This window comes from Trichoplusia ni, chromosome 14 (assembly GCF_003590095.1).
Source record: "Trichoplusia ni isolate ovarian cell line Hi5 chromosome 14, tn1, whole genome shotgun sequence".
Taxonomy (NCBI): Eukaryota; Metazoa; Arthropoda; class Insecta; order Lepidoptera; family Noctuidae; genus Trichoplusia; species Trichoplusia ni.
Genome location: NC_039491.1, coordinates 8,171,524 through 8,196,564, shown reverse-complemented (window position 1 = coordinate 8,196,564; position 25,041 = coordinate 8,171,524). Strand labels below are relative to the sequence as shown.

The following is a 25,041-nucleotide window of genomic DNA, read 5'->3' as shown; positions in this document are numbered from 1 at the left end:
GCGGAGAGCGGTACTGTATAGTGTGTTTATCATTCGGCAGTGATAGGTATTAACAGCAAGTTTCATGTTTTGTTATCTATACTAATATATAAAGCTGAAGAATTTGTTTGTTTATTTGAACGCGCTAATCTCATTAACAACTGGTTCAAATTGTTTTTTTTTTTGTATTGATTAGACCATTCAACAAGGTTTTAGGCTATATACCATCACGCTGCGAGTAATAGGAGCGAAGATACAATGAAAAATGTGGAAAAAACAGGGCAGGTATAAATCATAACTTATATCTAATAAACACGCGGACGAAGTCGCGGGCAACAGCTAGTGTTGGTATAAAGTAAAAAGGAAAAGTAACAATTCACAAATCAAGATACGGCTGGTTTTTTAATTAACATAGGCGAAACTCAGGACTAGTTCGAAGGAAAATGGGTTTCCTAATATTATGCTAAGATTAACTTTGTCAGTCAAAGTACCTGTCTGTTAAATAATTGCAAATTGCGATGCAATTTGGGAAGGCGACTAAAAGTAAGATTCAGTCTAAAATATAAAAGAAAAATACTTGTTTTAGGAAAAAGTTTATTTCAAAAAACACAAAAGAATTCATGTTAAAAATTTAGATAGTAAATCTCTCAGAACGATACAATATTAATAGCCCTTGTCTTCTTGATATACCATTATTGTATTTTTTACAAATGTTCAAGTTCGTCAAAACAAAAGGTAATCGTCATATGCCCAAAATAACTGACTATGATTATTATATTTATTTAATTGATTCTCACTAATTTGTTTTTAACCACAAAAATAAGGATAAATTATTTTTATATAGGATAAGCCTGCGCATATATAAGTGGGTATGCATTGTTACAATTAATTTCAGTGCAAGCGTAAGATGAAGACCACGTCCGTAATCCGGTTTGCCGCTTTGGCAGCGGTACTGCTCGCCTCGGCAAATGTTGACGCCTGGAAAACCAACTCCGTTGAACTCAAGGAGCGTCCATCGGCGAAAAATGCCCTCAACATAGTAATGTGCCTTGTAAATTTAGTTTTGACAGGTAACATTTCTGTTATCTCAATATTATCATGCGTGAAACCAATTGGTCTACCGATCGTACCATATGGTCTGAATAACTACATACATTTCTTGATCGAAAACGACGAATCTATTAGCGAAACTGGTTATGTCATGAACGCCGAATTAACCTGGGGCAAGTGGCAACAGGACGGTGATGACATCGCTACAGTCAACCGGTTGGAGTTTAATAACAAGCAGAGGGCCGAATTCTCAGCAGTAGGGCGCGAGTACAGTCCCAGTGGCACTCAAGGATTTTTCGAGATCTTCGAAAAGGACAAACCCATCGCCAAGGTGACTTTTGATGTACCGTTTGTGGGTAACAACAGATTTAAAATTAAACAACTTGACGAAGGCTATCTCTGTGAACATCAAGGGTTCTCTGCTGGAGGATCCCTCACCATCGAAATCGTTTGCAATAAAATTCATGACCAATAGAAAATAATACTTGGATAACACTACGGAAATCCAAAAATGAATGTGCGTTTAGATATATTACCGATAATAATGTCTTTTAAATACAGATTATTCATGAATATGTTTTGTTTCACTTACAACCCCTAAATAAATGCGGACAACATCACACACATTGTTCTGAACCCAAAGGAAGCTAAAGCTCTTGTGTTATGGAATTCAGATAAAACGAAAGTACCACAAACACCCAGACCCGAGACAACGTAGAAATGTGAATTTTTACATTGACCCGACCAGGGACTGAGCCCGGTACCTCATTGCTAGCGACACCTTGAAACCGGTGCGTACGCCACTCGACCACGGACGTCGTTGAACCTTATTTTTACATGTATAGATGTTTTCGCATTTTTATGGACGTCGCCATCACGAGTAATAGGTTCACATAAAATAATAAATCGTTAGAAATGATATCAGACATACAAAAATATTACTCGAAAACCGTGAAATACGAGTTTAAATCGCGACTCTCAAAACATAGATTAATAGAATTTTCGAAAAAAGATAATCACTTATCAATATATCTGTAGGTATCAGATATCATTCAACTTCGATTTGATTTCTATGACTGATTGATCACCTATAAAAAAATCAGTAACAACCAAGCTCTGGCGGTTCCTGAGATACAGCCTGGTGACAGATAGACTAGGAATCATTACCCACCCTTTGGGTACGGAAAAAAATTTACAATTAAACTTAAAAAATCCTCAAAAATTTGGGGATTGATACATCTCGAATCTCATCATCAGATTCTAACTTTCCAACTATTCAACATATTGCTAGTTGAAATCGGTTCACATTTCGAGGGTAAGTCACGAAAACGTGTCAATTCGACGTGGTTTTTCTTAACTAGCTATTGCCCGCGATTTAGTCTGGGTAGTTTCAAAGAAGTGAAGAACAATACACTTTAATAATCATAATCAACGCAAAATCCATAGACCAGCTTCTAAAGTTATTTCTCGGTTATTTTTTTTAACATTTTCGAAAACCAATGCTCCTTAGCTTATAACCAGTGTTCATAATCTTCGTAACATAATCTTCAACGTTCAGACAATGTTCAAGCGTTGTATTAATCTATCTCTATCTATCTTGATCCTGGCCGATTTCGGCCACAGCGACTTGGATCTGCGCTTAATTTTGAAAGCTTCGCTGGTGTGCTCTCCAGTTACTGACAAAGCCAATTTTAGCAGTAAATGTCCGTCCACATTCGTAAGTATTAATCTGATCTCAATCATCAATAAATCAAATCTTTCTCCACGTATAAGATTCCAATCCATTCTTTGTTGCACGTTGTAAGGGATAGTCTGAAACCAGAATATGAAATGAAAGCATTTATTCAGCTTGTAGGAAATATATTATCATCACTTTTACATGTCTTTTTGAGAAGCTCGATATTTCCAATCTAATTTTTCCTGAGAAGAAACGTCCAAACAAGCTCAGGGGTTGCAGTCAAGTGTATAAATTAATGCAGAGTATTTCTTTGGGATGGCCTTTGGAGGAAAATTCCAGATCGATCTAAGCAAGCCTGTGCCAGCAAGCGACTATTCATGGGGCTCAACCATAGTTAAGTTTGCCCACAATTCGACACACTACATACACTAGTGGCACTATCAAACGGATAACCAAAATCTAACTCAAATGCCCAGTTCGAGACAATTGCAAATGAATTAAAACATTACAAATATCAATTATCACGGTAATCGATACTATACCTGCGTAAGGTAAACTTACAAAAAAAATCACGTGAATCAAAAAAATCATGTTTACAAATTCAATTAAAGAAATACAATAACAAGAAATATACCACTATTTATGTATATTACATGCAAAAGCACAAAACATGTCAAAAATTATATACACAAATTTTGATATACATCATTTGATATTTTGTAATATCCTCTTGTTTAGATTTAAAACAGGATTTTGGATATCTTAATCGGTAGCTTACGAAAACTAGTGGAAAGCTTGTGAACGTGATGCTTACTCTATGGAGATAAGTAACTCACGGTAAATTATGTTTCTTCCTTCTATTTTAAAGTTGGATTAGTTCTTATTAAACAACTAGCTATTCGCCCGCTGCTTCGCCCGCGTCGAGGTCGGTTATATCGCGTTTCCAAGAGAACTCAAGAGTCCGGGATAAAAACTATCCTATGTTGTTTCTCAAGGTCAACTCTTTCTCTGTACCAAATTTCATTAAACTGAGTTCCTGAGTTCAGTAGTTCAGTGGACAGAGTTACTTTTGCATTTATAATATTAATAATAATATATACATATATAGTGAGGATAGATGAGATCAATGTAGATTGCGTGCAACTTGGTGTCAATCGTAAATTTCAACTCTCGAATGTTTCAAACTTGTATTAACATCTTTTTATGAAATCTTGACGAAAACATTACCTATTTGATAAAAGCGGTATAGGTATATGGATCAAATATCGTCGGAAAGATTTCGTCGTTTTACTACCTTTGGAAAGCAACTCATTATTTTTAAAAGAGGAATCTGTCATGGTGACATACACCTACATGGGGTAAATATGTAGCCAAGACTTCAAGGGAAGAAACCCGCTCTTCATGGCACCTACTAACTAATTTTAAGTTTCGTGTGTGTCATTCAACAGAATGGTTCGTCATGTGCCCAAAATATCGGATTAATTATATTAAGTACTATCCAATTAATTCTCAGTAACTTGTTTTAACCACAAAAATAAGGATAACTTGCATTTAGACAGGATAAGCCTGCGCATATATAAATGGGTGCTTAGAGCTTAGTGTTACAATTCATTTCGGTGCAAGCATAGGATGAAGACCACGTCCGTAATCCGGTTTGCCGCTTTGGCAGCGGTACTGCTCGCCTCGGCAAATGTTGACGCCTGGAAAATCGACGACTTTGACCTCAAGGAGCGTCCGTCGCCAAAAAATGCCCTCAACATAGTAATGTGCCTTGTTAATTTAGTTTTGACGGGTAACATTTCTATGACATCAATATTATCTTGCATTACAAGTAGGTCACGGGCAATAACTTACGCAAAGGGTGATTGGAATTATTATGTTGACCTCGTCGTCCAGAACGGTGAATTTCTCAGCGAAAAGGGTACGATCGCGGGCTCTCATATGAAATATGGCAAATGGCAAAAGGATGGCGCTGATGTGCCGAATGTTGACAATATTGAATTCAACAAACAGCCGGCAAAGTTTAGAGCAGTTGGACAGGAAGGCAATATCAATGGTGTCGCGGGATATTTCGAGATCCACGAGGAAGGCGCACCGATCGCGAAGGTGCTATTCGAGTCACCGCTGGATGGAGACGCAAGAGTTATTATCAGACAACTTAACACAGATTATTTGTGTACCGATAGCTGGTATTACAATCCGTATTTCACTATTGATGTCAGTTGCTACTCTTTAAAAGTACCTCAGTAAATTGTGTCTACCCGATTTCATCTTTTTTTAATAAATTTTGTGCATGAATATTGTATGTTGTTTCACTTAGAGTTAAGGACTATGAAAAGCTTACTGAATGGGGTTAAATAATGTGACTAATGAGAGAAGGGTTTTTTTTTAATTTACTATGGTTTAATATAATCTCATTCATTTATTAAGTTGTCAATTACATATGTCATAAACTTATACCGATATAATCCGTGTATGTGTACGTTTATGTATTTTTCTTTAAATTGTGTTTTACTCTGTGTATGTTGTGTATACATAAATAAATATGTATACACCGAGCATTGGTATTAAGCAGAGCTAAAAACGAACATTCATTTTTTTGTTATTCAATACTTTAAAAATTTGCTCGTTAGTTAAATGTTTCATGTTAATTCATTTGAACTATATCTGTTCAGCAGTTGCCACATTTGAATTCGGAACTTGGTTAAATAAAAATTATATTAGCAAAAATATAACGTTTCGTTACTTAATTATATTTTTAACAGGTCTTGTTGCTAACTCTGATAAATGCAATGTCAATATAAGCTTAACAATTAAATAAATGTAACAATAATATCTTCTGGTGTTTCCTGCCGGTTCTTCTCCATACACATTTTGGAATCGTGTACCTAAAGCCATTACTGTAACTTTAAACACACCTCAAAACAGTCTATTAGATATAACATACCATACCATAAAATATGGTCTTTAAGGTTCCTAATCTTGTTACAGTTAGTTTTTAACCGGAATAAAACTATGAATACTTCAAACTCCAGCCCTTTATTCAAACTGTTCTGAAACCTTTTTTGTTTACAACAACATTGAAACTTTTTCGGCTAACTTTATACGCAGTTGCAAGACACTTGCCAAACGCAAAACTATTACCTATGTTTGCTATAAAAGTACTTAAAAGCTGGATTTACTATTTAAGTCCGGCACGAGATTTAAAAGCCTTTTTTATTACGGGTTTATCACGCCACAGATGCCAATGATACACCTTTTATCAGCAATGATAAATAGCGAGAACTCGGCAGTTACGCTCGATATATCTGAAACAATTGACTGTCTTAAAACCCGAAATGTCATAAATATGAGAAGGAAAATATATATTTTCTACTTCCTTACACAGCAAGCAAGAAAAAACATCAGCAGCTGAGTATCACCCAGTTGTCAAGTGCCACAGATAGTATAATATGTTAACAATATACCTAGATCCTAAGATAATATTAAGAGCTGCTAGCTTTTTTATTCAAATAATAGGTATGGCATTAGTATTATGGCAACTGTTGAATAAGGCGTGACGTCCGTATTGTCACCGACCACACTCACATAGAAGATGATGTTCCGTTTGTTCACATTCACTGTTTTGGATGATTACTGACGACAATAGTGAAACATTGCTTTTAAAGGTTTATTTGTTCCTACACGAGTAAGAAAGTGGTGGTCCTCAATGGGCAAGGTCCATATAAGTTATTAAATAAATAAGCCCAGTTTGATTATAAATATGCAGCCAGACAGGTCAAACCGAAACCTTATACCCATATTGTATTAAATACTGCCGTTATAGCTTACATTGCAACCGTAAAATATCACCATCATCATCATCATCATCAGCCTTTAGTAGTCCACTGCTGGACATAGCCTAACAAATGCCTGAACTATTTTCAATAAAATTAAACTGAATTCGAAAACCTTTTTCGGCATTATGTAAGTACAAAATCTGAAGTATTGATGACCTCCTGCGTCTTGAAGTCTATTCAAATGAGGATAACTTGCTCAAACAAGCGATAAGCTAGCACATATAAATGTGGTTTTGAGGGTTTCAAATTATTTTAGTGCAAACGCATCATGAAGACCACAACCGTAATCCGCTCCGCCGCCTTAGTGACGGCAATAGTCACATACGCACTTGTCGACGCCAGCGGCTATTGCTCTAACTATGCAGACGGTCTACCACGAACGGTTGACGCTCTAAAGCGATTGCGAAGAGTTAATGTCTTCTATTTAACATTCAGTTTTATTAACTTTGTCACCTTTGGTGGCATTATTGTTACGTCGAGTATACAATGTAAAACGATCGACGGTATCCAAGCGATCTCATCCAAAACGAATAAATTTGTAACTTTTATAGTCATGAACGGTCAGGGTGTCGATGAAACGGGTGTGATTATGAACACCGTGCTGTCTATGGGTATATGGGAGTATGGCGGTCGATTCGCAAAGAACATCAACAATATTAAATTCGATCGCAAGACATCGGTGACTTTTTCAGCAAGAAGCCGCGACGAAGGTTCTGGAGTTGAAGGTAGTTTTGAAATCCACGAAAGAGGGAAGAAAGTTGCCGTTGTTGTCTTCAAAGTCCCGTATTGGGGTCAGAACCAGCTGGACATCACGTATCATGCTATTAATTATGCTTGTAACCTAAGTGGTATGACATCAAGCGGGTGCCCGACTGTAGAAATAATTTGTCATAAAAGGAAAACACTCATTTAGTTTCCACCCTCCAAGAGCTACTTATAGGTTTTCATTGTTTTGGTATTTTTGAGCTCTCTAAAGTTCTTATTTAATGTACAAGTTCTAAATATCAGTGTATACAAAGCAACATGTTAGTTGTCATCCATTTATTTAATTACAACTGAATCTCTGGAACAATTTGAGGAATAACGTATTCGGCATTTTCGGTATTTAAGTATTCAAATAAAGTAATGTTGATTTTAGTAAAGCGATACAATCCGATATTTTTATATATCAACGTTCAGTTGCTTGGTAACTGTAACAAAATTGGCAATGTATACTTGGTTGTAACCGAATCAACTATCAAGGAGCCACCTCAAAACTAATTACTTTGACAGGTGAACTTGACACTAAAGTAACTTAGACTCAGCTCAAAAATACCATTTCAGGACAACTTATATGTAGCTTTTGGAGGGTGGAGTATTAAAATCTTGTATAACCAATGCATGCTTTTTCCAAACATTGTATCCTCGACAAGTTATGTTTTACGTAGGTTTAATAAGAAATGTTGTTTGTGTAATAAATGTTATATTGTACACGATTTTTTTGTTTTATCCATCAAATGCACATTGCGATTAAATAAAAACATAGCTAGACACGCTATATTATAGTTGGAAGATCATATAGATATTTTTACGTTTTTTTTTTTTATGAGTCAGCTGCTTCGAAAATCGAGTCGTTTTGAAGATTACCTAAAACACAGAAACGAAAAAGAACTAGGTGTTTGGAATCGCTAACTTAATAGGCCATTAATTTATTCCATATTTTCTGATAGTTATAAAATAAGAAATGTTACAATTTAGTAATCTTTCAACACCAGCTCCAGATAATAATACAATGTAGCAAAATATAATATCATATAATTCCTAATATTTATTCTAAGTACTAACCGAGCTTAACCTTTTTAACTTAATTACGCCTGACCCCTCCTTCCTCAGTTGTTCCTTATAGGCTGTTTTCTGAGTTGAAGAAACTGCATTTCTTGGCTGATATTGAATTCACAAAAAAAATGATTTCCATTTTTTTTCGAATTCTATACCTTTAAAGTTTTTATCTTCGTTACATAGGCTTAGCTTTGGTATCTCAATCATTCATTCACTCTGTTCCCCTTTCAACCGACTACGTTAAAAGAAATGTTAAGTTACCTACTCAAATTAAAAAGTTACAGGAAAATTACGACAACTACACGAGCTCTCTGTGTAAAGCTATCGATAGGAAGGCTAAAAAAATAAAATAATAAGCTCAATTAAAAAAATGGAAATAAAACGTGGACAGGATTTTCACACTCTTTATTCATTAGATGGAACACTAGTAACAAACAAAAAATAGACAAAACTGTCCAACTTCTACTCAATACCAGTACAGTAAAGACTGGCTGTACGTATAGCCGAGTGGTTGAGGTCACAACGCCAAACTCAATGCGCGCGACGTGTCTTGGGTTCTATCACCGCGTAAGACATTTGAGGGATCCACGAATGCTTGTCATGAGTATGGGTGTCTTGAAGCATGTGACCCGTATGTTTGTGTGAACCCCCGCGACAAAAGGATTAATTTCCATAATGCTATTGAATCACTCTTACAATTTTTCTGCAAATGTAAGTATAATTGGTGCTTGATTTCAAAATGTAACATACAATATTTAAAAAAAAGCATAAAATCATCATCATCATCATCAGCCTATATTCGCCAGCCATCTTGCGCAGATCATCACTCCGCCGAAAAAGCACAACAATTCTTCAATGTCATTAGAATGGAAATGGTTTTATTTAAATACTGAATCTAGGTAAGTTATTCATTTTCTGATTACAAAAAGTCTATTTTTGAGTTCGTCAAATGCCTAAAATAGCCGGCTGATTATTTTATTTATTTAATAATTCCTTATTAATTTGTTTTTAACCACAAAAATAAGGATAACCAACGTTTAGACAGGATAAGCCTGCGCATATATAAGTGGGTGTTTAGTGTTTAGTGTCACAATTCATTTCAGTGCAAGCGTACCATGAAGACCACATCCGTGATCCGTTTCGCCGCTTTGGCAGCGGTACTGCTCGCCTCGACAAATGTCGATGCCTATTGCAGCGCCAGCTCCAAACGCATGGACTGGAGTGCAGTAGCGGGCATGGTTGACTGCGAGAAAATATTATGTGTCATAAACTTGGTCACCTCTGGCGAATTTACTATGACGGGAGTCATGAAATGTATTACAGGATTTGGAAGATTTGAGGAAAATCGTATTGCGACATTTGCTATGTTTCAAAGCGAGTTACATTCTGTCACTTTCGACATCAAAAACGATAATAATGTGGGTGGAAAGGGGAAGATCATGAACTCAGCGCTGAGCTCGGGACAGTGGGTGCGAGATGATCAAAAAGTGTACACAGTCAACAACATTGTTTTCAACCAGATAAAATCGGCCGAATTTAAAGCGGTAAGCACAGATGAAGAAAATTCAGAAGGCGTTAAGGGATCTTTCGAGATCCACTTAGATGGAAGCGGGATCGCCGAAGTTAGCTTCGAATTACCGTATTTCGGCCCCAACACGATAGAGATTAGCCCTATAAACAAACGCTATGTGTGCAAAGTAACTGGTTGGCAAGCTAGTGGATCTCCTGAGGCTTCCATAGTTTGCTATAAAATCGGTACTAATTAATAGATATCACCACCTGGTACCTCAAAATTAAAAAGTTTGTGCTCTTTTATTAATGACCAATATATAAATGATGTAATGTTATTTTTTCGAATAAATACTATAATTTTGCATGAATATGTTTTGTTTTAATTACAAACAAAGATGTGACGTGTTGTGAGTAAACCGCGATCGATGCTAGATTCTTGCGTTAGTTTTATATTTCACAAAGTCCTTGAAGCAGTAAAATGAAGAAATCTAAATAATAATGACTCAATAAAATAGTTTGTTTTCATTAAAAGCTTGATCTTTAATTATAACTGCTTGTGAGTAAATGATTCTTTTCAAGTGTACGATCAAATTGTTGCGTGCATTTGCTGACAATTTTTGTTGAGGGAACCTGGTTGCCAATAATCGCTTAAAGATACATCTGCATAGGTTTCCGACCCGATTCTCGACTCTTCGACCATCTTAAACCGTGGTGTAAAACGTAAAACCTTTGAAACGTTGCCTTACCCAATATGAGATCAACTGCCAACTAAATTCCTAAATGTTATACGTTACTCTTAACTAATGGGAAAATAAATAAAGACTTCTTTGATTGTGGCAAGCAAACGTGTTCAAGTATCAAGTCGTGCAGGCTCATAATAAGAGGGTTCCGCCCGGGAGCCGCCGAACACGGCTGAGGGTGGCTCACAACTTATCTCCTAATCATAAAATCTACACCTTCTCTAGTCTGGTTCTTTAGCCATAGGTTACGATTTTTTTAGCGTGTTCAGAATTGGGACGTTCCTATAAACGTGTTATTCTTACAACCTTGGGATACGATTATCTGACCTTAGTTGATTTAAGTAAATTCTTCTTCGATCGCGAATAGAAGGTAACTGGACGACAATGCAACAGAAGTCCGTTACGACAATATGGCCTCGCGTTTCTGTACCATCCAGTTTTTAAATATTTTTAGTTTTTTGATTTGGTCAGGAGTATTGTTTAAAAAGTAATCATCATTTTTTTTTAAAACGTTTTCCTTCAATTTCATTTGACGTTGACACATTTTTTTTCTTTTTTCATTGTCTATCCAAAAAGACAGTTGAAATTAGTGGATAATTAAAATTGTTTGTAGGACTTCCATTCAATATTTCGATGTACCGATACAGATTTCAATTTCCTTTAGTCACGTGCGCAGGGATATCGGATCCCGCGGTTGCCTCCGTCGGTAATGAGTAAGCGGATGGCAATTTTGCTAGATGGGCTTTTGGTTACGGTGGCGCTTGTTTTTATGTCTATGTGCTCTTAATATGTCGACCTGAGTTGTAGCATGAGACTTACTTAACGCTGTAGTGTAACGGCTACTGCGTCCAAGTTTGGTTTTGAGAGTAAAATTATAAGCCCAAAAACGATTTTCCAAAGTCCCAAAAACGTTTATAGTTTCCACTGAAAAGTATGATAAAGTAATAGTCTTGTTTTATCACCATAAACCCACAATATTTTTAATATAAGGCTCTTTGTCTAAATTCCGTTGTTTTGAATATTTCAGACAGTTTATACGTCGAAAAACTAACTTAGGAAATCCCATAGGATACTCTCAAGCAGATACGGCGACCCGAAACGGAAGGTAGCTACTAAATTGAGTTGAAGATGAAAAATGTAAATGATAAAACGTAAGGTTCTGAGACAGAAAGAAGACTTTTCCCTGCTGAGTACACATATGTTACATTTTTGAAAAACTCCGTCAAACATTGCTCTTTGCAGAAAATCTAGTAATCTAATAATGGTTACTATAACTCTTCAAAAATTATCTTCCATAGTGGCCTTGCGGTTCTATGCGTGGATTGGTAGGTATGCACGAAGTTCAAGTTTAATCCCGACAAAGTACTTGCTTAATTATTTTAAGACACCACTGATAAACGGTAAAGAAAAACAGCGTGAAGCTGGATTGCAAACATTGGAATCTGAAATCAAATCTTGCCTATAGCTGGAAGAGGCCTGTGCCCAGCTTTGGTACCTATATATGATGTTAATATTATAATAAAGTTATCTATCGTTAAAGGGCTGGATTTGGTTCAATTAACAATTATTTATCGAGTCATAATTGAAATTTATGCTCAGCTGGGCTGCGGTAGCCGATCGTGGAGGCGCGCGTGTGTGCGTCTGATTACTTTACGGTGCGCCGTCAGCTCGCTTGCCGGACTACCGATATCCTAATACCCATAGTAACAATAATTTGAACCTTATTTAGTAATTTTTTCAACTTAACAAGTGGTTGACGTCACCACGCCTATCCTAGAGTGCGCGATGTGTCGCGGATTCCATCCTCGGTTAGGGCAAGCGTTTGTGTGATCCACGAATGCTTTTCCTGAGTCTGTGCGACTTAAATGTTTGTGAAAGCCCCCGCGACACAAGGATTTTTTTTTTTGGAAAAGGACGTTTTCACATTTTGTCTATTAAATTATTTTTACACTATTACGTTATCAATTGCTGCCTAAATTCGCAGAAATAAAACGTGACAAATGTCAAGTTTACAACAAGTAAATATGGTATGTTTCAACAATATTATACGTACAAATGTTGTCAAAAAATTATCTTTTAGACGAAAACAGCGTACTAAGATAATTACCAAAACATTTTAGATATTACATCCTCATTAAAATCCACTAGTTTGTTCCCATGAAATCGTAGTGAACATCACACAAAGTATTCTATTTCATTGACATAATAACTACTAAACATAATTACTAGGGATTTTGTATCATTATGAATATGACCGTAAATACGACTTAAATTATATTCACTCTTAACGCACATACGGTAATTTACTAGACACTAGGTGACCTACAACCAGTTTTAGAGTTCGTAAAGCTAGACTAGCTACTTGTAACTAGTGGGGACAAATCAATTTGAAAATAGATATTCGTGATTATTGCGATTTGTTTTATATCAGCTCATTTGTGCGGAACCGCCAGTGTCGTGATTTCGACTCGAACTTGACTGGTTTAAAAGTGTAAGTAGCGTGACAGAACATAGAATGTGCTGTTATGGCTTCTATTTTTCACATATTTGACTGCACTGATTGCTGAGTGGTTCACGGCGATCCTCGCGTAGAAAAAGCGTTTGCGTGATCCGTGAATGCTTTTCCTTCAATCTTAAATAACCTTAAAAGGTTAGGTGTTCGACTACGAAATTCTAGATAGTTATATCACCCTTTAGGTTTACGTACTTAACTCTATTATTGTACCTCTTTTGTGAACATACTGTATATTAAACACATTATCATAGGTTTACGTCAAGCTGCTACACCAATTATGACGTCACGGATCAAGCAGAGTTAAGTCGGGGTGAATCTATTGTCTCACATTGTTTAGCAACAACGGTATTAGGACCCGTATCTGTACTATGAACTTAGGTAATACTGTCGCCATTGTTAGTGCGAGATGGCAATCTACATTAGATATAGTGGCGTCTTGCTTCATCTTTAGCCTGTTTTGTGAGATATAGTAATCGCACCGGTCTGTTCGGACTTAAGACCGTGTAACTGGCAAAACTCCAACGTAAAGCAAACTTTGCCAGTCTCTACTAATTGTACTGTAATATTGAATAAAATAATGCTATTGGCATTAAATCGTGGAATGGGAAATAATGTTAAAATAATCTAAGTTTACTGCGTATTATTTGAAGTGTTTTATGTTCACATATTCAAAAAATTTACACGATGCGAAAAAAATACAATACTAAACATTTTTTAAGACGTAAATTTATTCTACTTCTATCGTATTTTTCAATGTATAATTGTGTCTGAGAAGCCTCAATCACAAGAACACAAAAATGTACTAGGATATAAATTGTTGTTTAATTAAATTTATAAGGTAAACGAAATAGGTGTTCATTAATTAAATATTCTCTTCTCAATAACTACAGTCTGTTTGGACGTCGTACTAATTGGCTATTTCAAGTCATAATAGAGTTCAAATCATTTATTTTAACGATGGTTTCAACTTATACATTTAGCACTTATTCGCAAGTTAATTTATAATAATAAAAAGTGATATTTCGCAATGACTAGCCACCGATGATGTGCGGACTTTATCTAGTTATTTATTTATCTGAAACCTGTGTTCTCACTATTTTTATAACTTACTTTCAGCTTAGGTTCAGTTCATCGAAGCAAACAACATACTAATGACGGCAAATTAAAACTACTAAAGCCAAACTTGTCATTTTTATAGGGCCTTTTGATTTCTTGGAAAAAGTAGTCCATTTCACATAGAAACAGTATTAAAACTACCCAACTTCGTCAAGACGCGTCACAAACAGAAAAGCTAAACGGAATAACAATCGAAGATAGCAGATAAAACTTAGATCATCGTCTAACCTTAAAATACCCGGGTCGGCCCAAGTAATTTGATTGTAGAGATCGGACCGCGGATGCTTCGGGCAAAATTCAGAGATATTCTGGAACTAATATGATTAGCTAGCAAATTGATTGACAGCGGCTAACTGAGAATAGCGACGGGGATCATTGATTGATTTGGATTCTTGATTTATGGTTTTAAAGCGAACTGTAAATAGTTATAAGCCATGAGGTAAGATGGCAGAAGATATTGTTTACCTTACATACGCCCCCTTGAACATCTGGTGAAATGTTACTCCAAGCACTACGTCTTTAAATATTTCTGAAAAAGTAACTCCTGAAAATAGTATGTAATTTTCATAGATAACTGAATACATATAATTTTTTTCAGCTCCTTTTATATTTTTTTTTGAAAACTTTCTTTTTTTTCAATTTAAACTTCCCTTTTAAATAATGAAGCAAGGAATTGGATATTATTATCGTTGCAAATGTATTCTACGTAAATAAATATCAAATTTGAATAGCAAGAGTTTTAAATAGCAAGAGCGATCTTTAGATCAGCTTAATAAAAAACGAGAAATATAACTAAACCTAAATTCTAGACTACATCAATGCTTCATTAATTAACTTACATCACAACGAGCAAATAATAATATACTTAATTTCCCACACAATTATTTCATAAATATTACAATAGTTGCCTTGGCAGCTCAAAGTTTCTTGTTTGTAACACCAAACTAGATAAGAAAGTCTGCTAAAGCGCAAAAAGTCTCAAGTTGTTTTCATTAGCGCAATCTCTTTTAATCTTAAATCAACGCTCAGCCATGGATAGCGGAGGCATTAAAGGGCCACGGCCCTACTTGAGGTAATTTCGTTAATAGATTCCTTGTTCAAATGAACCAGTCCAAACCTCATCCTACTAAACTGTTATACCGGAAACTCATTATGGCTCAAACCAGCTAAGAAATCTTATAATCTTTTCCTTGAAAATTGAAAATCTTGAATAATTGAATATTAAAATTATTTGGAGGAGCTTTTTCATCTCGCTCCTTCTTCCTGTAAGTTTTCTTTGCAGCTATCTCATTTAATATGAAATCATGAGGAGGTTCGCGTCTTAATATAATTGTACGACAGGATTCTGATAATTTTGATTTCATATTAAATGAGAATCTCATCATATACTCGGCACTAAACCACGGTAACTCAATACAAATCGTAACAACGTAACGACTGTAAATAAAACATAAATACAGTAGCCATTTTCCTCAAAATTGAATGTAAAATATATTACTCTGATGTAGATACTCTTTGTTGGACAGTTTCCAGTAGCACATTTTTGCCTTACGTTACGACTGCTCACTGTAAAAGGAAATAAGACATTATTTTATTATACCTGACTTCCAGAGTGCTGTAAAAGTGCCATACATTACTAGGCTTTTATTTAGTACGAAACTGTTTTATTATCAAACAGAAATGTTAAAGTAAATACAGTGTTCAACCAGCAATAATATAAATAGAATGCCAAGTGGAGTAATAGAATTAAGCAATACTCTAACACCTGATTCCATATTGCTCGCTAGTAAATTGCCGGCATTTCTCATTAGTTAGTGGTCCGCCCTCGCTTAACCCGCTTCCCCAAACCATTACCTAAAAATGACCATTCGTGCTAAAATTGGGCCCGCAAGGAAGATTTGTGCGGACTATTATTAAAGGCATTCGTTGCAAATAACCGCAAATAAAATCATGCAGTTGAATAGCCCGCAAAAATATCGCGTAAATCAGAGCAAAAGTTTAGCGTAAACCTTCATCTATTGTCTCTTTATGATTAAAATTTACCCGTGCCGAGGGTAGGGAGTTTTAAAATGAGACCCCAAACTTGTGCGCCGTAGTTCGCTACCAGGTTCGAAGGCACGAAACAAACAGACTCGGGCCGTAGGTACGGCTAATGTAAAAAGTTTCACGAGGTGGTAACGCCGTTGTTTGCTTCCAAAACATCAGACTGCGCGTCGATCATCTAAATATTTTCATGGGCTGCATGAACTTAACTAAAACTGATTTTAATGTTATTTTATCATTTGAATAAGTAAACGCGTTCTGTAAATATTTTGTTTAAAATTTACAATGTGATGTTTTAGATAGGGATGTCAGTTGTGGGTTTACGAATACGTGGGAAGTCACATCAAGTTCCACTATGTATCTCATATCTCTTTAGTGTGACTAACAGACAAACAGTTCAAACTCAAAGCTGCTAGATTCGATCGGCGCCTCAATATTTAACAGGTAACATGAAAGTCTCTAGTTTTTCTCTTCGCCGTTGTTTCCGTAACAAAACGATTGCCAAGGGTCTATCACTAACAAGAGCACGCCCTGCACACCAGTCTTTGTGCTCTGTAAGTATTTATTTCTTTAAAATGAATATACAAGACGGTAGGTATTGTCTTTTGGAGTGCGGCCAAGTTCGCGAGTTGGTAATATTTTTTAAATTCAATTTCGGTGAAGCCACAGTGCTGTATCCAGTCGGCTTAATGTACACCTGCTGAACATTTAAATGAGATACTACGCCGCTATTTACTTATTTATTTGAAATTTATTGTAGCGAATATATTTGCAGAGGTTGCTTACACGTAGCTTCTTAAGTAAAACGATTTTATTTAGAACTAGCTATGCTAGTGACTAGTATTTTTAGACATTGACATAGTTATTTTTGGACATTGCCTGTAAATGTGTGCAAATTTTTGATTGAACTTAATTTCGTAAGTATTCCATGAAATATTAAGAAAAGTGCCCTCTCGCCAATACAATATTACGCTACATTTTGAGTAGGTAGTTATAAAATTTATTGAGACGAAGCATGTAACACACCCTTATGTTACTCTCTAGCAGCAAATAACTTATTGTTCTGCCAAATTATCATCATTGCGATGAAACACAAGTATTTTAAAGAATATTCCACCTACCTGTACTTTAAAACATACTTTTTCACTTCACCACATGAACACATTATTCATAACGTACAAGGATCATCATGTACAACCAAATACATAAATACAGGTTCATATTTGTAGAACGTATAAAAATATTCTCTGGCATTAAAATAAAGTTAATAAAACACACTATTCATGGCGCATAAAAGGCGGGGAGTGATCCCTTAATAACGTGCGGGTGCATCCGTAGCTTCATTAGAGCAGTTAAGCCCCCCACCTGCCGCGCCAACTTAAACTTTATGAAAAATTGCATAATTTCGTAATACAACACATGGATTATATAAATAGAGTGTTTAAGTACTTAGCACAATTATCAAATTGTTTTTTTTGCGTTGCATTTGTGTGACGTCGTGATTCAGTCAAATGTCAACTTTATTTATAACAAGTAGGATTTCCTTCATTCCGACCTTCTTTTGTTTTATCTGAAAGTTTTTGATTGACTGACGTGTGAAAAATATTATATTGAAATACCGTTTTTCAACAATCAAGATGATGAGACAAAAAATAAGTACCTTTTCGAAAACCGATGAATATCAATTTAGTTGGTTATCTGTTAAATTACATTTGAATAACTACAACTCATTCGATAAAGTGTAAAGTTTAGTCCAATAATCTAAATCTAACGACATAACACCGTGTAATAGATAATCCCATTTGATAAAACTTCACGAAACTTGAAAGCTGTATAGTTGGCAGATAATCTCTGTATAACGAAGTTTGCTACCAAATCCAATACGAGTAACCTCGTATTATTAGATACAAGTGTGTCATATCAAAGTTTGTTTAACCGCCAACCCAAAACCGTGGCCTGCGGGAACATAGGATTTTATGGAAACCAAGCGTTTTTATTTACGTAACAATACGGGTCTAGCTTTGTATTCTTGACAATCCCATAAGAGGGCACTGTTCGCTGGGTCGTCGTGAAAGCCACGTTAATTACGACTTTTCACGGCGCATCGTTGCGGCTAGTTGAAAAAAAAAAAGCTATGCCTAACTCGTAAACTTCTGTCGCGTTGTTGAATATATTTTAACTCTCGGACAAACAAAGTTGGCAGATATCCCGTTGTTCCCCACACTGCGCGGTACTAGCTATTGAATTCCAATTTCGAATCACCTGAAAAATATAAAATAGATTTTTAAGTTCGGCTTTGGACTCTTGTTACAAATTCCGTTCACAATATTTGTTATAACATTGCTTACACTGTAATAATTTCCCATTGTAGATATTAGATTATTGGGCATCAGCGTCTTTGAAGTTTATACTTCATTTTATTATTCGAAAGTTTCTATTTATGTTTCACTCCAGCAATTTGAGTCGGTTCTTCTTAGAAAGTTTACTTACCATTTCGCGTGAAAAGACCCCGCGCGCAGTGCGATCTGATCCAAGATACATATCTAATATAAAATAAAATAAATTCATTTATATGAAGTAGTTCTGTAAGAAAACACTAGTAATATTGGTCATAGACATTACGGACAATTATCGATCAACTCAACCTACATAAGTAGTCACAACCCAAATGGCATATTATCCACTATGATGCTTTTTTTTAATTTTTGTAAGCATTGCCAGGCAAGTGCCAGCACGACGGCTCAATTTGTTGCCATGATTTTTATCTATCCTTTTTTATATAAAACAAGTTCTCACCATACCTACATATATATAGGTTGTATTGTAGGTATGTATACGTATACATTTTCAATTAACCTGGCAGAATCATTGCAACGTTTGGAATTTCGCGGACTATGTTATTTGTAGGATATTCGAAACCATTTGAATTTGCATCCTAATCCTTGATTGATTTATTAACAATTACATGAGTGCATTTCCAATGCCTGTAATTATACCGTTGAAATCCGCTTATTGAAAATTGAATTACATTTATGGTCAAAAACCTGGTACTAATAAATAAATGATTTTAAATGTTTTTTTACGACTTCCACGATAAGAAAATTAATCCTTGTGTCACAGGAAGTTTCAAAGAAATTAAAGTCAAATACATGAAGATTCCAGCATTCATTGATCACACAAACGCTTGTCATACACAGGGATTGAACCCGCGACACGTAGCGTACAGTACAGTATTCTTGCAGTCAAGTAATACATTGAATAAATTTATTGTTATTCCGCTAACTTTATAAAGTTCTGAGCCCAAGTTTTCAAGTTTTTACACCTATTATTATGACGTTTGGCATGAGAATAACTTGGACTTCAAGAAGGACAATTTTTCCGAGTGAACCCGTATCAATAGTCTAGCCCTCTAAATATGAATCCTTGAAGTTGAAGTATAAATTAATGTTTTTCATTTTCATCTTTCACGATCGGGAGGCACTTAATTTAAAAAGCTAATGGCTCTTAATTTAAAATCTCTGAAAGGTTGTATGTACGATTTTCCTTTAATTGGATTTTATTTTTGTTACTTAAATTACTTACAAAATGGTATCTGATTATATAATCATATTGAATAAATATGCCCACTAAATTAAGTAATTATAAAGGTAATAAATGAAATCGTAAGAAAAAAATAAAATCAAATCAAATTCTTTATTTGCAGAATATGAATTTACAGGATGTTACAATTACGATATATTAAAATTATGTCGCCATACTCAGACTCACGCCTTGCAAATTGCTACACTTTTTCAACACTCGATTCTAAAACTAGACATTTATTCCTTTAAAAAAACAGTAAATCTACTAAATAAAACAAAAACACCGCTTTGCATCAATCTGGGTGACCATAAAAAGCTTAACAAGTTGGGTGCTAATACGATCTGCTTTTATTAAACTTGTCTAACTGTTTGCTTGCGCGGTCTAGGCGAGATATTAACGTTGGACACGAATATAATAAAACGAATTATTGTACTTTCCTTTGCAATTTAAAAAGAGATTCTCGGCCTGAAGACTTGTGGTTTCCACAAGAGTTTTATGGGGATAGAAATCAATTAAGTACATATGCTGTAATGACAATTTTTATAAATCACGAACAAAAACGAGACACGTTTTCGTTAGTTCCATTTGTTTGATCGATTACATCAGTTTTACCTAAATCAAATAAATGTTTTGTCAACAAAATATTTTTCTTTAATAATTACAAGCGCCGTTACTGCTATTATATAGATATATATTATTATAATGTGAAAATGTTATTGTTGATACGCAAAATATATTTCTCGGTACGCATATGGAGCGCTTAGTGTATTTATTGGGTAGAAATAATGCCGGATTGGAAGCCCCACTCATTATAACGAGCAGTTTCCCGGTCACTTTTATAGCGAGTGAGACGAAAAGCATCTAAAACCCTCTTTAAATAAATTTCTTTTACGTAAGGGACTCATAAGTTTTTCATATATTGTCGTCAAGACTGCACTATGCAATTCTGGAAAGGGAAATCCATTAATAAGTTCTTAAATAGATACACAAACAGCTCAGTAATTACTTTTAACTTTTATTAATTTAAATACAAGGAAGTTAAGTGTTAAATGAGGCAATTCATTTAACTCCGTTGTTCAGCGTAAACTTTAAACCTGTATTTCTTCTTCTATGTTTAAATTACAAAAACCCGTAGAGGATCCCCACACAATAATATATCCACAAAAGCGGTAAAATTCGGTGTGTGACTGGTGTTTCCATGACATTACAATTTTCCGGTTGAGCTGATATCTGCTCAGGTATTCGATATTGAATAAACTATAAAAGATCAATATTTTCCCAGTGGTTCAACGTTTGAATACAACACAATGGCCCTAGTTCGGATACTGCACAAGTTTGCGTAGGACGTGGGCTCATTCACTACCATCAATCCCTTGCTCCCATTATTTGTTTATAGAACGAAACACGGAACAGCACATCTGCTGAACTCACCAACACACTTTTCACCTTAAACCGTTACCCTTAAGATTGATGTTTAACTCTTCAATCAGCTCTGGAGCATACAATGCTCAGATTTTGGATACTCGAGATCGTTCGTTCCGTAAATCCAAGGACAGACATTCAGTTTTATAAAGCAGCAAGCGAGACATGAAATTCGCTTCAAAATGTACCCTCGCATAGTTAGTGAAACCATTCTCTGTTATTAATAATACAGTAGGAGGTGGTATATGAGTGTTATATTGTAGTCGGTAATGATGTAGACCACATTTTTAAGCGCGGGCTTTATAACGTCGTGATCAATGAGCCCGCCATGTGCAACAGTGCTTAATCAAAACTTCAATTAAATTTTCGTAATACCTTTCGTCGAGCGCCCTCGCCCGGGAGAGCACACAAATTAATACCTACGTCCCGGAATATGTTTTAATTTCGATATATCATGATAGTAGCTGATGAGTTTCGCTTAAATTAAAACATACGCGTCAGAGGCTTTATTGCGGACATTTTAATGTGTCAATTATGCACATTTTATTTACATTGCGAAATAAACAGCGCAAAGAAAACAAAGATTTAAACGAGTAAAGTTCTACATTAAGTGTAAATTAAGACTAGTCGGGAGAAATAAAGGAGGTTATAGTTCTTAATTAAAACACGGTTCAGTCGAGTTGGCTGTAGTTTTATTTTTTATTCGTATAAATGATGTTGGTGGGAAAGTTTGGTAATACTAATAAACGGCTCGGCGATGGCGGCAACTCTTCGCGTTTCGCACCATTTGTCTCCCGGAGGTAACGAGTACGGACTAATGGGGTCCCGGCCGAACCTAAGTAATTTAGAAAAACGATTCTCAAGATAGACGACTTCCCGTTTTATTTACTTGCGAAAATGTTAAGAACTGTGTGTCTATACCAGAAGTTTTATAACCAATTGAAAATCCTGAAGATAATACCTACATACCTACCTATATTAAGAAGAACCTTGTCAGATTTTTTCCCTTATCAAATAAGTTGTTCTACAAACTCTATATTCTTGTTAAATGCTCCTAGTTTAAAATGACCTCTCTGGTAGTGGCCTAGGAAGGCTGACGCTTAGCTGTTGACGTTTACGAGCCGTTGAGATTGATTGATTGATCCGAATGCTACGTGGAATACGAAAAGTCGTTTAGAAACACAGCAGCAGGCTTTTGTTTTGTTTGAAGAAGACAGCTTAGCTATGCTACTTATATATACACGATATTCTGTGTGAAAAAAAACAGAATAATTCATAATTTAATTTAACAAAGTGGCTATTGGATTTAAAATAAGACCACATTTTCTTTTTTTTTTTTCAAAAGGTATTTTAAGTTTTGCTTTCTAAATAAGGATGTATCTAATAATGTTCCGTAATTCTTCCGTATAATTTAAATAATATCCTTTGGACTTTTTGAATGTATTAACAAAAATAAAAAACAATTGACTTAAATTTGAATTCCTATTACTTTGCTTTATAATGAAAGCTAGTTTAAGCTACTCTAAAACAAGTTGGTCTACGTAATTCATAAAACTAAAGTTATGAATCTTTGAAAGTTAAAGCCTTGTATTCTTTGTAACATTTACTGAGCTAACAAGCTTTTGTGTCAGATTTCTAACATTATTTTTAATTTATACACTGTTTAGAAAACGTTTACATACGCTGAATAAACCCTTTATTCTGTGACGTCACAAGTTTTCCCTTTTTTGACGTTATGGATTCTGATATCTTTATTTATCTCTTCTTTTTTGGCATATAATAATAAAAAAACACATGCGACCTACATACTTTATATACGTCAGCATAACTCAAACCTAAATGATAACACAATTTCTAAAAAAAAATACATTTAAAACTCCTTACATCCCAGTTTAAAAAAAAAAGAAATTTTACAATCATCAACATTGAAAGAAGGTAATTCACAAAAGGAATCTTCAACGTTATTGGTCTGAACTCAAACACTAGTCCACAAGAAGTTTACTTAGGACCTCTCCGAGAGATACAAACCAATAGACAGCTAGATTAACCACTTAACTATCGTGTTTCAAGCCACTGGTTTTGTATTATGTTACAGGTTTGCGCAGTAAATACTTTTAAAAGGGATTTATTTGTTTCTCCGTTCATAATATGTGTTTAGAACTGTGTTTCGGATTAGAGTAATGATATTGGTGTGTTTCGATGTTTTAAATTAAGAATTCGGAGTATATTTTCTTTTTTTTCCGTCTGGAAACTATAATTATGTATAAGCGTAATATCAATTTTAAATGTAAGGTTAAAGTATTTGAGTTTATTAAATAAATATCATTAGTATTATGCAACATAAAAGCTTTCAGTTTCGTTGTATTTTAATTATTTCTAGAATAATTTTACTACTATTACAGACACACAAATAAGGTTGAAATAAATAAAACTAAATTTCGTTTAAAACTTTATTTGTTCTACAAAATTAAAAACATAAATTACACGTGAATTACCAGGTATTTAGGTAGTTATATAAGAAAACAAAACAGTATGTACACTCACAACAATTTTCAATTACATTGCACGAAAATAAGGAAGTCTGAATATTCACCGAATCCCCAACATCTTAATTGCTCTTTCCTCACGTTACTAAGCAACATTAAGTCCCCATTGCGGTTCAGTATTTCAGAGTACACTTACTGTCACTAAGCAATCGAATGTTCAGAATGTTCTTGTACCAAAACAGGGCAATTTGCAATCGAATAAAGGACTGATCTTGTCTCATCCTTCTCATGAATATTAGAAATTTAGTAGTCGCTGTGAAGCTTGATTGTTTTCTTTGCATTTATTTGGCTGTCACTACAGGATGTTATGGTACTTGTATGTTAAATAATTTCACTTGAACAGGCAAAAATATTGTGTGAATTTAACGCAGCAATGATGATCAAAAAATAGTATTAAAAGTCTCCTACGCCTACGTACAGGACCTACGTGACTACGTACGCCTAGTACTGATACAGCACTTTACTATACTGTTAATAGCTTTTAACTGAATTCTTAAGATATAATTCTAAATCGTAATTAAACGGTCATCTATTTTACAACTATACATTATTTAAAATTTTATGTTTCTTGTTGCAGGTCACCCCAAATTCAATACAACCCACCGCTGATCTAATTACGTAAGTACTTTTACCCAATAATTTATTAAACGTTCATGATTTATCAGAAATCATTTGGTCACACGCATCATTTTAATAGCAATTGTATTGTATTAAAACTGAATGATATATCGCTTCGTTATTTACGATTGGGGTTCAATTAGAGTCGAGGATAAAATACGTAATCTATGTCTGTCGTGTTAAAATTATTATTTAAATAAATTATTATTTTATGATCAATTAATTTTATGAGGGAAATATAAATTTCACAAATACAGGTTAATTTACTATACGGATGCAGTCTGTCTATAACTTCTTAAATTAATTGATCTGTTGGATTTTAATCGGTGTAGATAATATTGATTGTTAGAAACGAGTAGAGGTGGCCCTGATCACGCCGAGCCATTGTTTATATATGGTAGCTGGCAGGCGGCGAGCTACCGGCTTAAACCGTCTGCGGCGACAACACAGGAGTTTCGTATGACAATGAGATAAGCTCGACAGAAGCGCGACAACATTATTTTACGGCGGGGATTAAAAACTGCAAGGCGGAATGTTTTACAATATATTTATGAGGAAACTGGCAAGTCATGAGACACCCACA

General features: G+C 35.0%; 5 protein-coding genes across 5 annotated transcripts in view; all 5 read left to right on the top strand.

The window, feature by feature from the left end:
* Positions 1-25,041, top strand: part of LOC113500475 (poly(rC)-binding protein 3) — a 172,659-nt gene that overhangs the window by 87,185 nt on the left and 60,433 nt on the right. Inside the window, exon 3 of the mRNA XM_026881288.1 lies at positions 24,418-24,458. The gene's annotated coding sequence lies outside the window, so the exon portion shown is untranslated. The remainder of the gene's footprint in view (positions 1-24,417; positions 24,459-25,041) is intronic.
* Positions 593-1,602, top strand: LOC113500477. Its single transcript, XM_026881296.1, has one exon. It carries the CDS (start codon positions 887-889, stop codon positions 1,502-1,504), a length of 618 nt encoding a protein of 205 aa, XP_026737097.1. The 5' UTR covers positions 593-886; the 3' UTR covers positions 1,505-1,602.
* LOC113500821 lies at positions 4,337-4,957 on the top strand. The gene has a single exon (XM_026881716.1). It carries the CDS (start codon positions 4,337-4,339, stop codon positions 4,955-4,957), a length of 621 nt encoding a protein of 206 aa, XP_026737517.1.
* On the top strand, positions 6,815-7,459 carry LOC113500819. Its single transcript, XM_026881715.1, has one exon. It carries the CDS (start codon positions 6,815-6,817, stop codon positions 7,457-7,459), a length of 645 nt encoding a protein of 214 aa, XP_026737516.1.
* Positions 9,480-10,130, top strand: LOC113500818. Its single transcript, XM_026881714.1, has one exon. It carries the CDS (start codon positions 9,480-9,482, stop codon positions 10,128-10,130), a length of 651 nt encoding a protein of 216 aa, XP_026737515.1.

Bases quoted from the DNA above. Each gene is read 5' to 3' on its own strand.
- LOC113500477 (XM_026881296.1), top strand. From the start codon at position 887: ATGAAGACCACGTCCGTAATCCGGTTTGCCGCTTTGGCAGCGGTACTG.
- LOC113500821 (XM_026881716.1), top strand. From the start codon at position 4,337: ATGAAGACCACGTCCGTAATCCGGTTTGCCGCTTTGGCAGCGGTACTG.
- LOC113500819 (XM_026881715.1), top strand. From the start codon at position 6,815: ATGAAGACCACAACCGTAATCCGCTCCGCCGCCTTAGTGACGGCAATA.
- LOC113500818 (XM_026881714.1), top strand. From the start codon at position 9,480: ATGAAGACCACATCCGTGATCCGTTTCGCCGCTTTGGCAGCGGTACTG.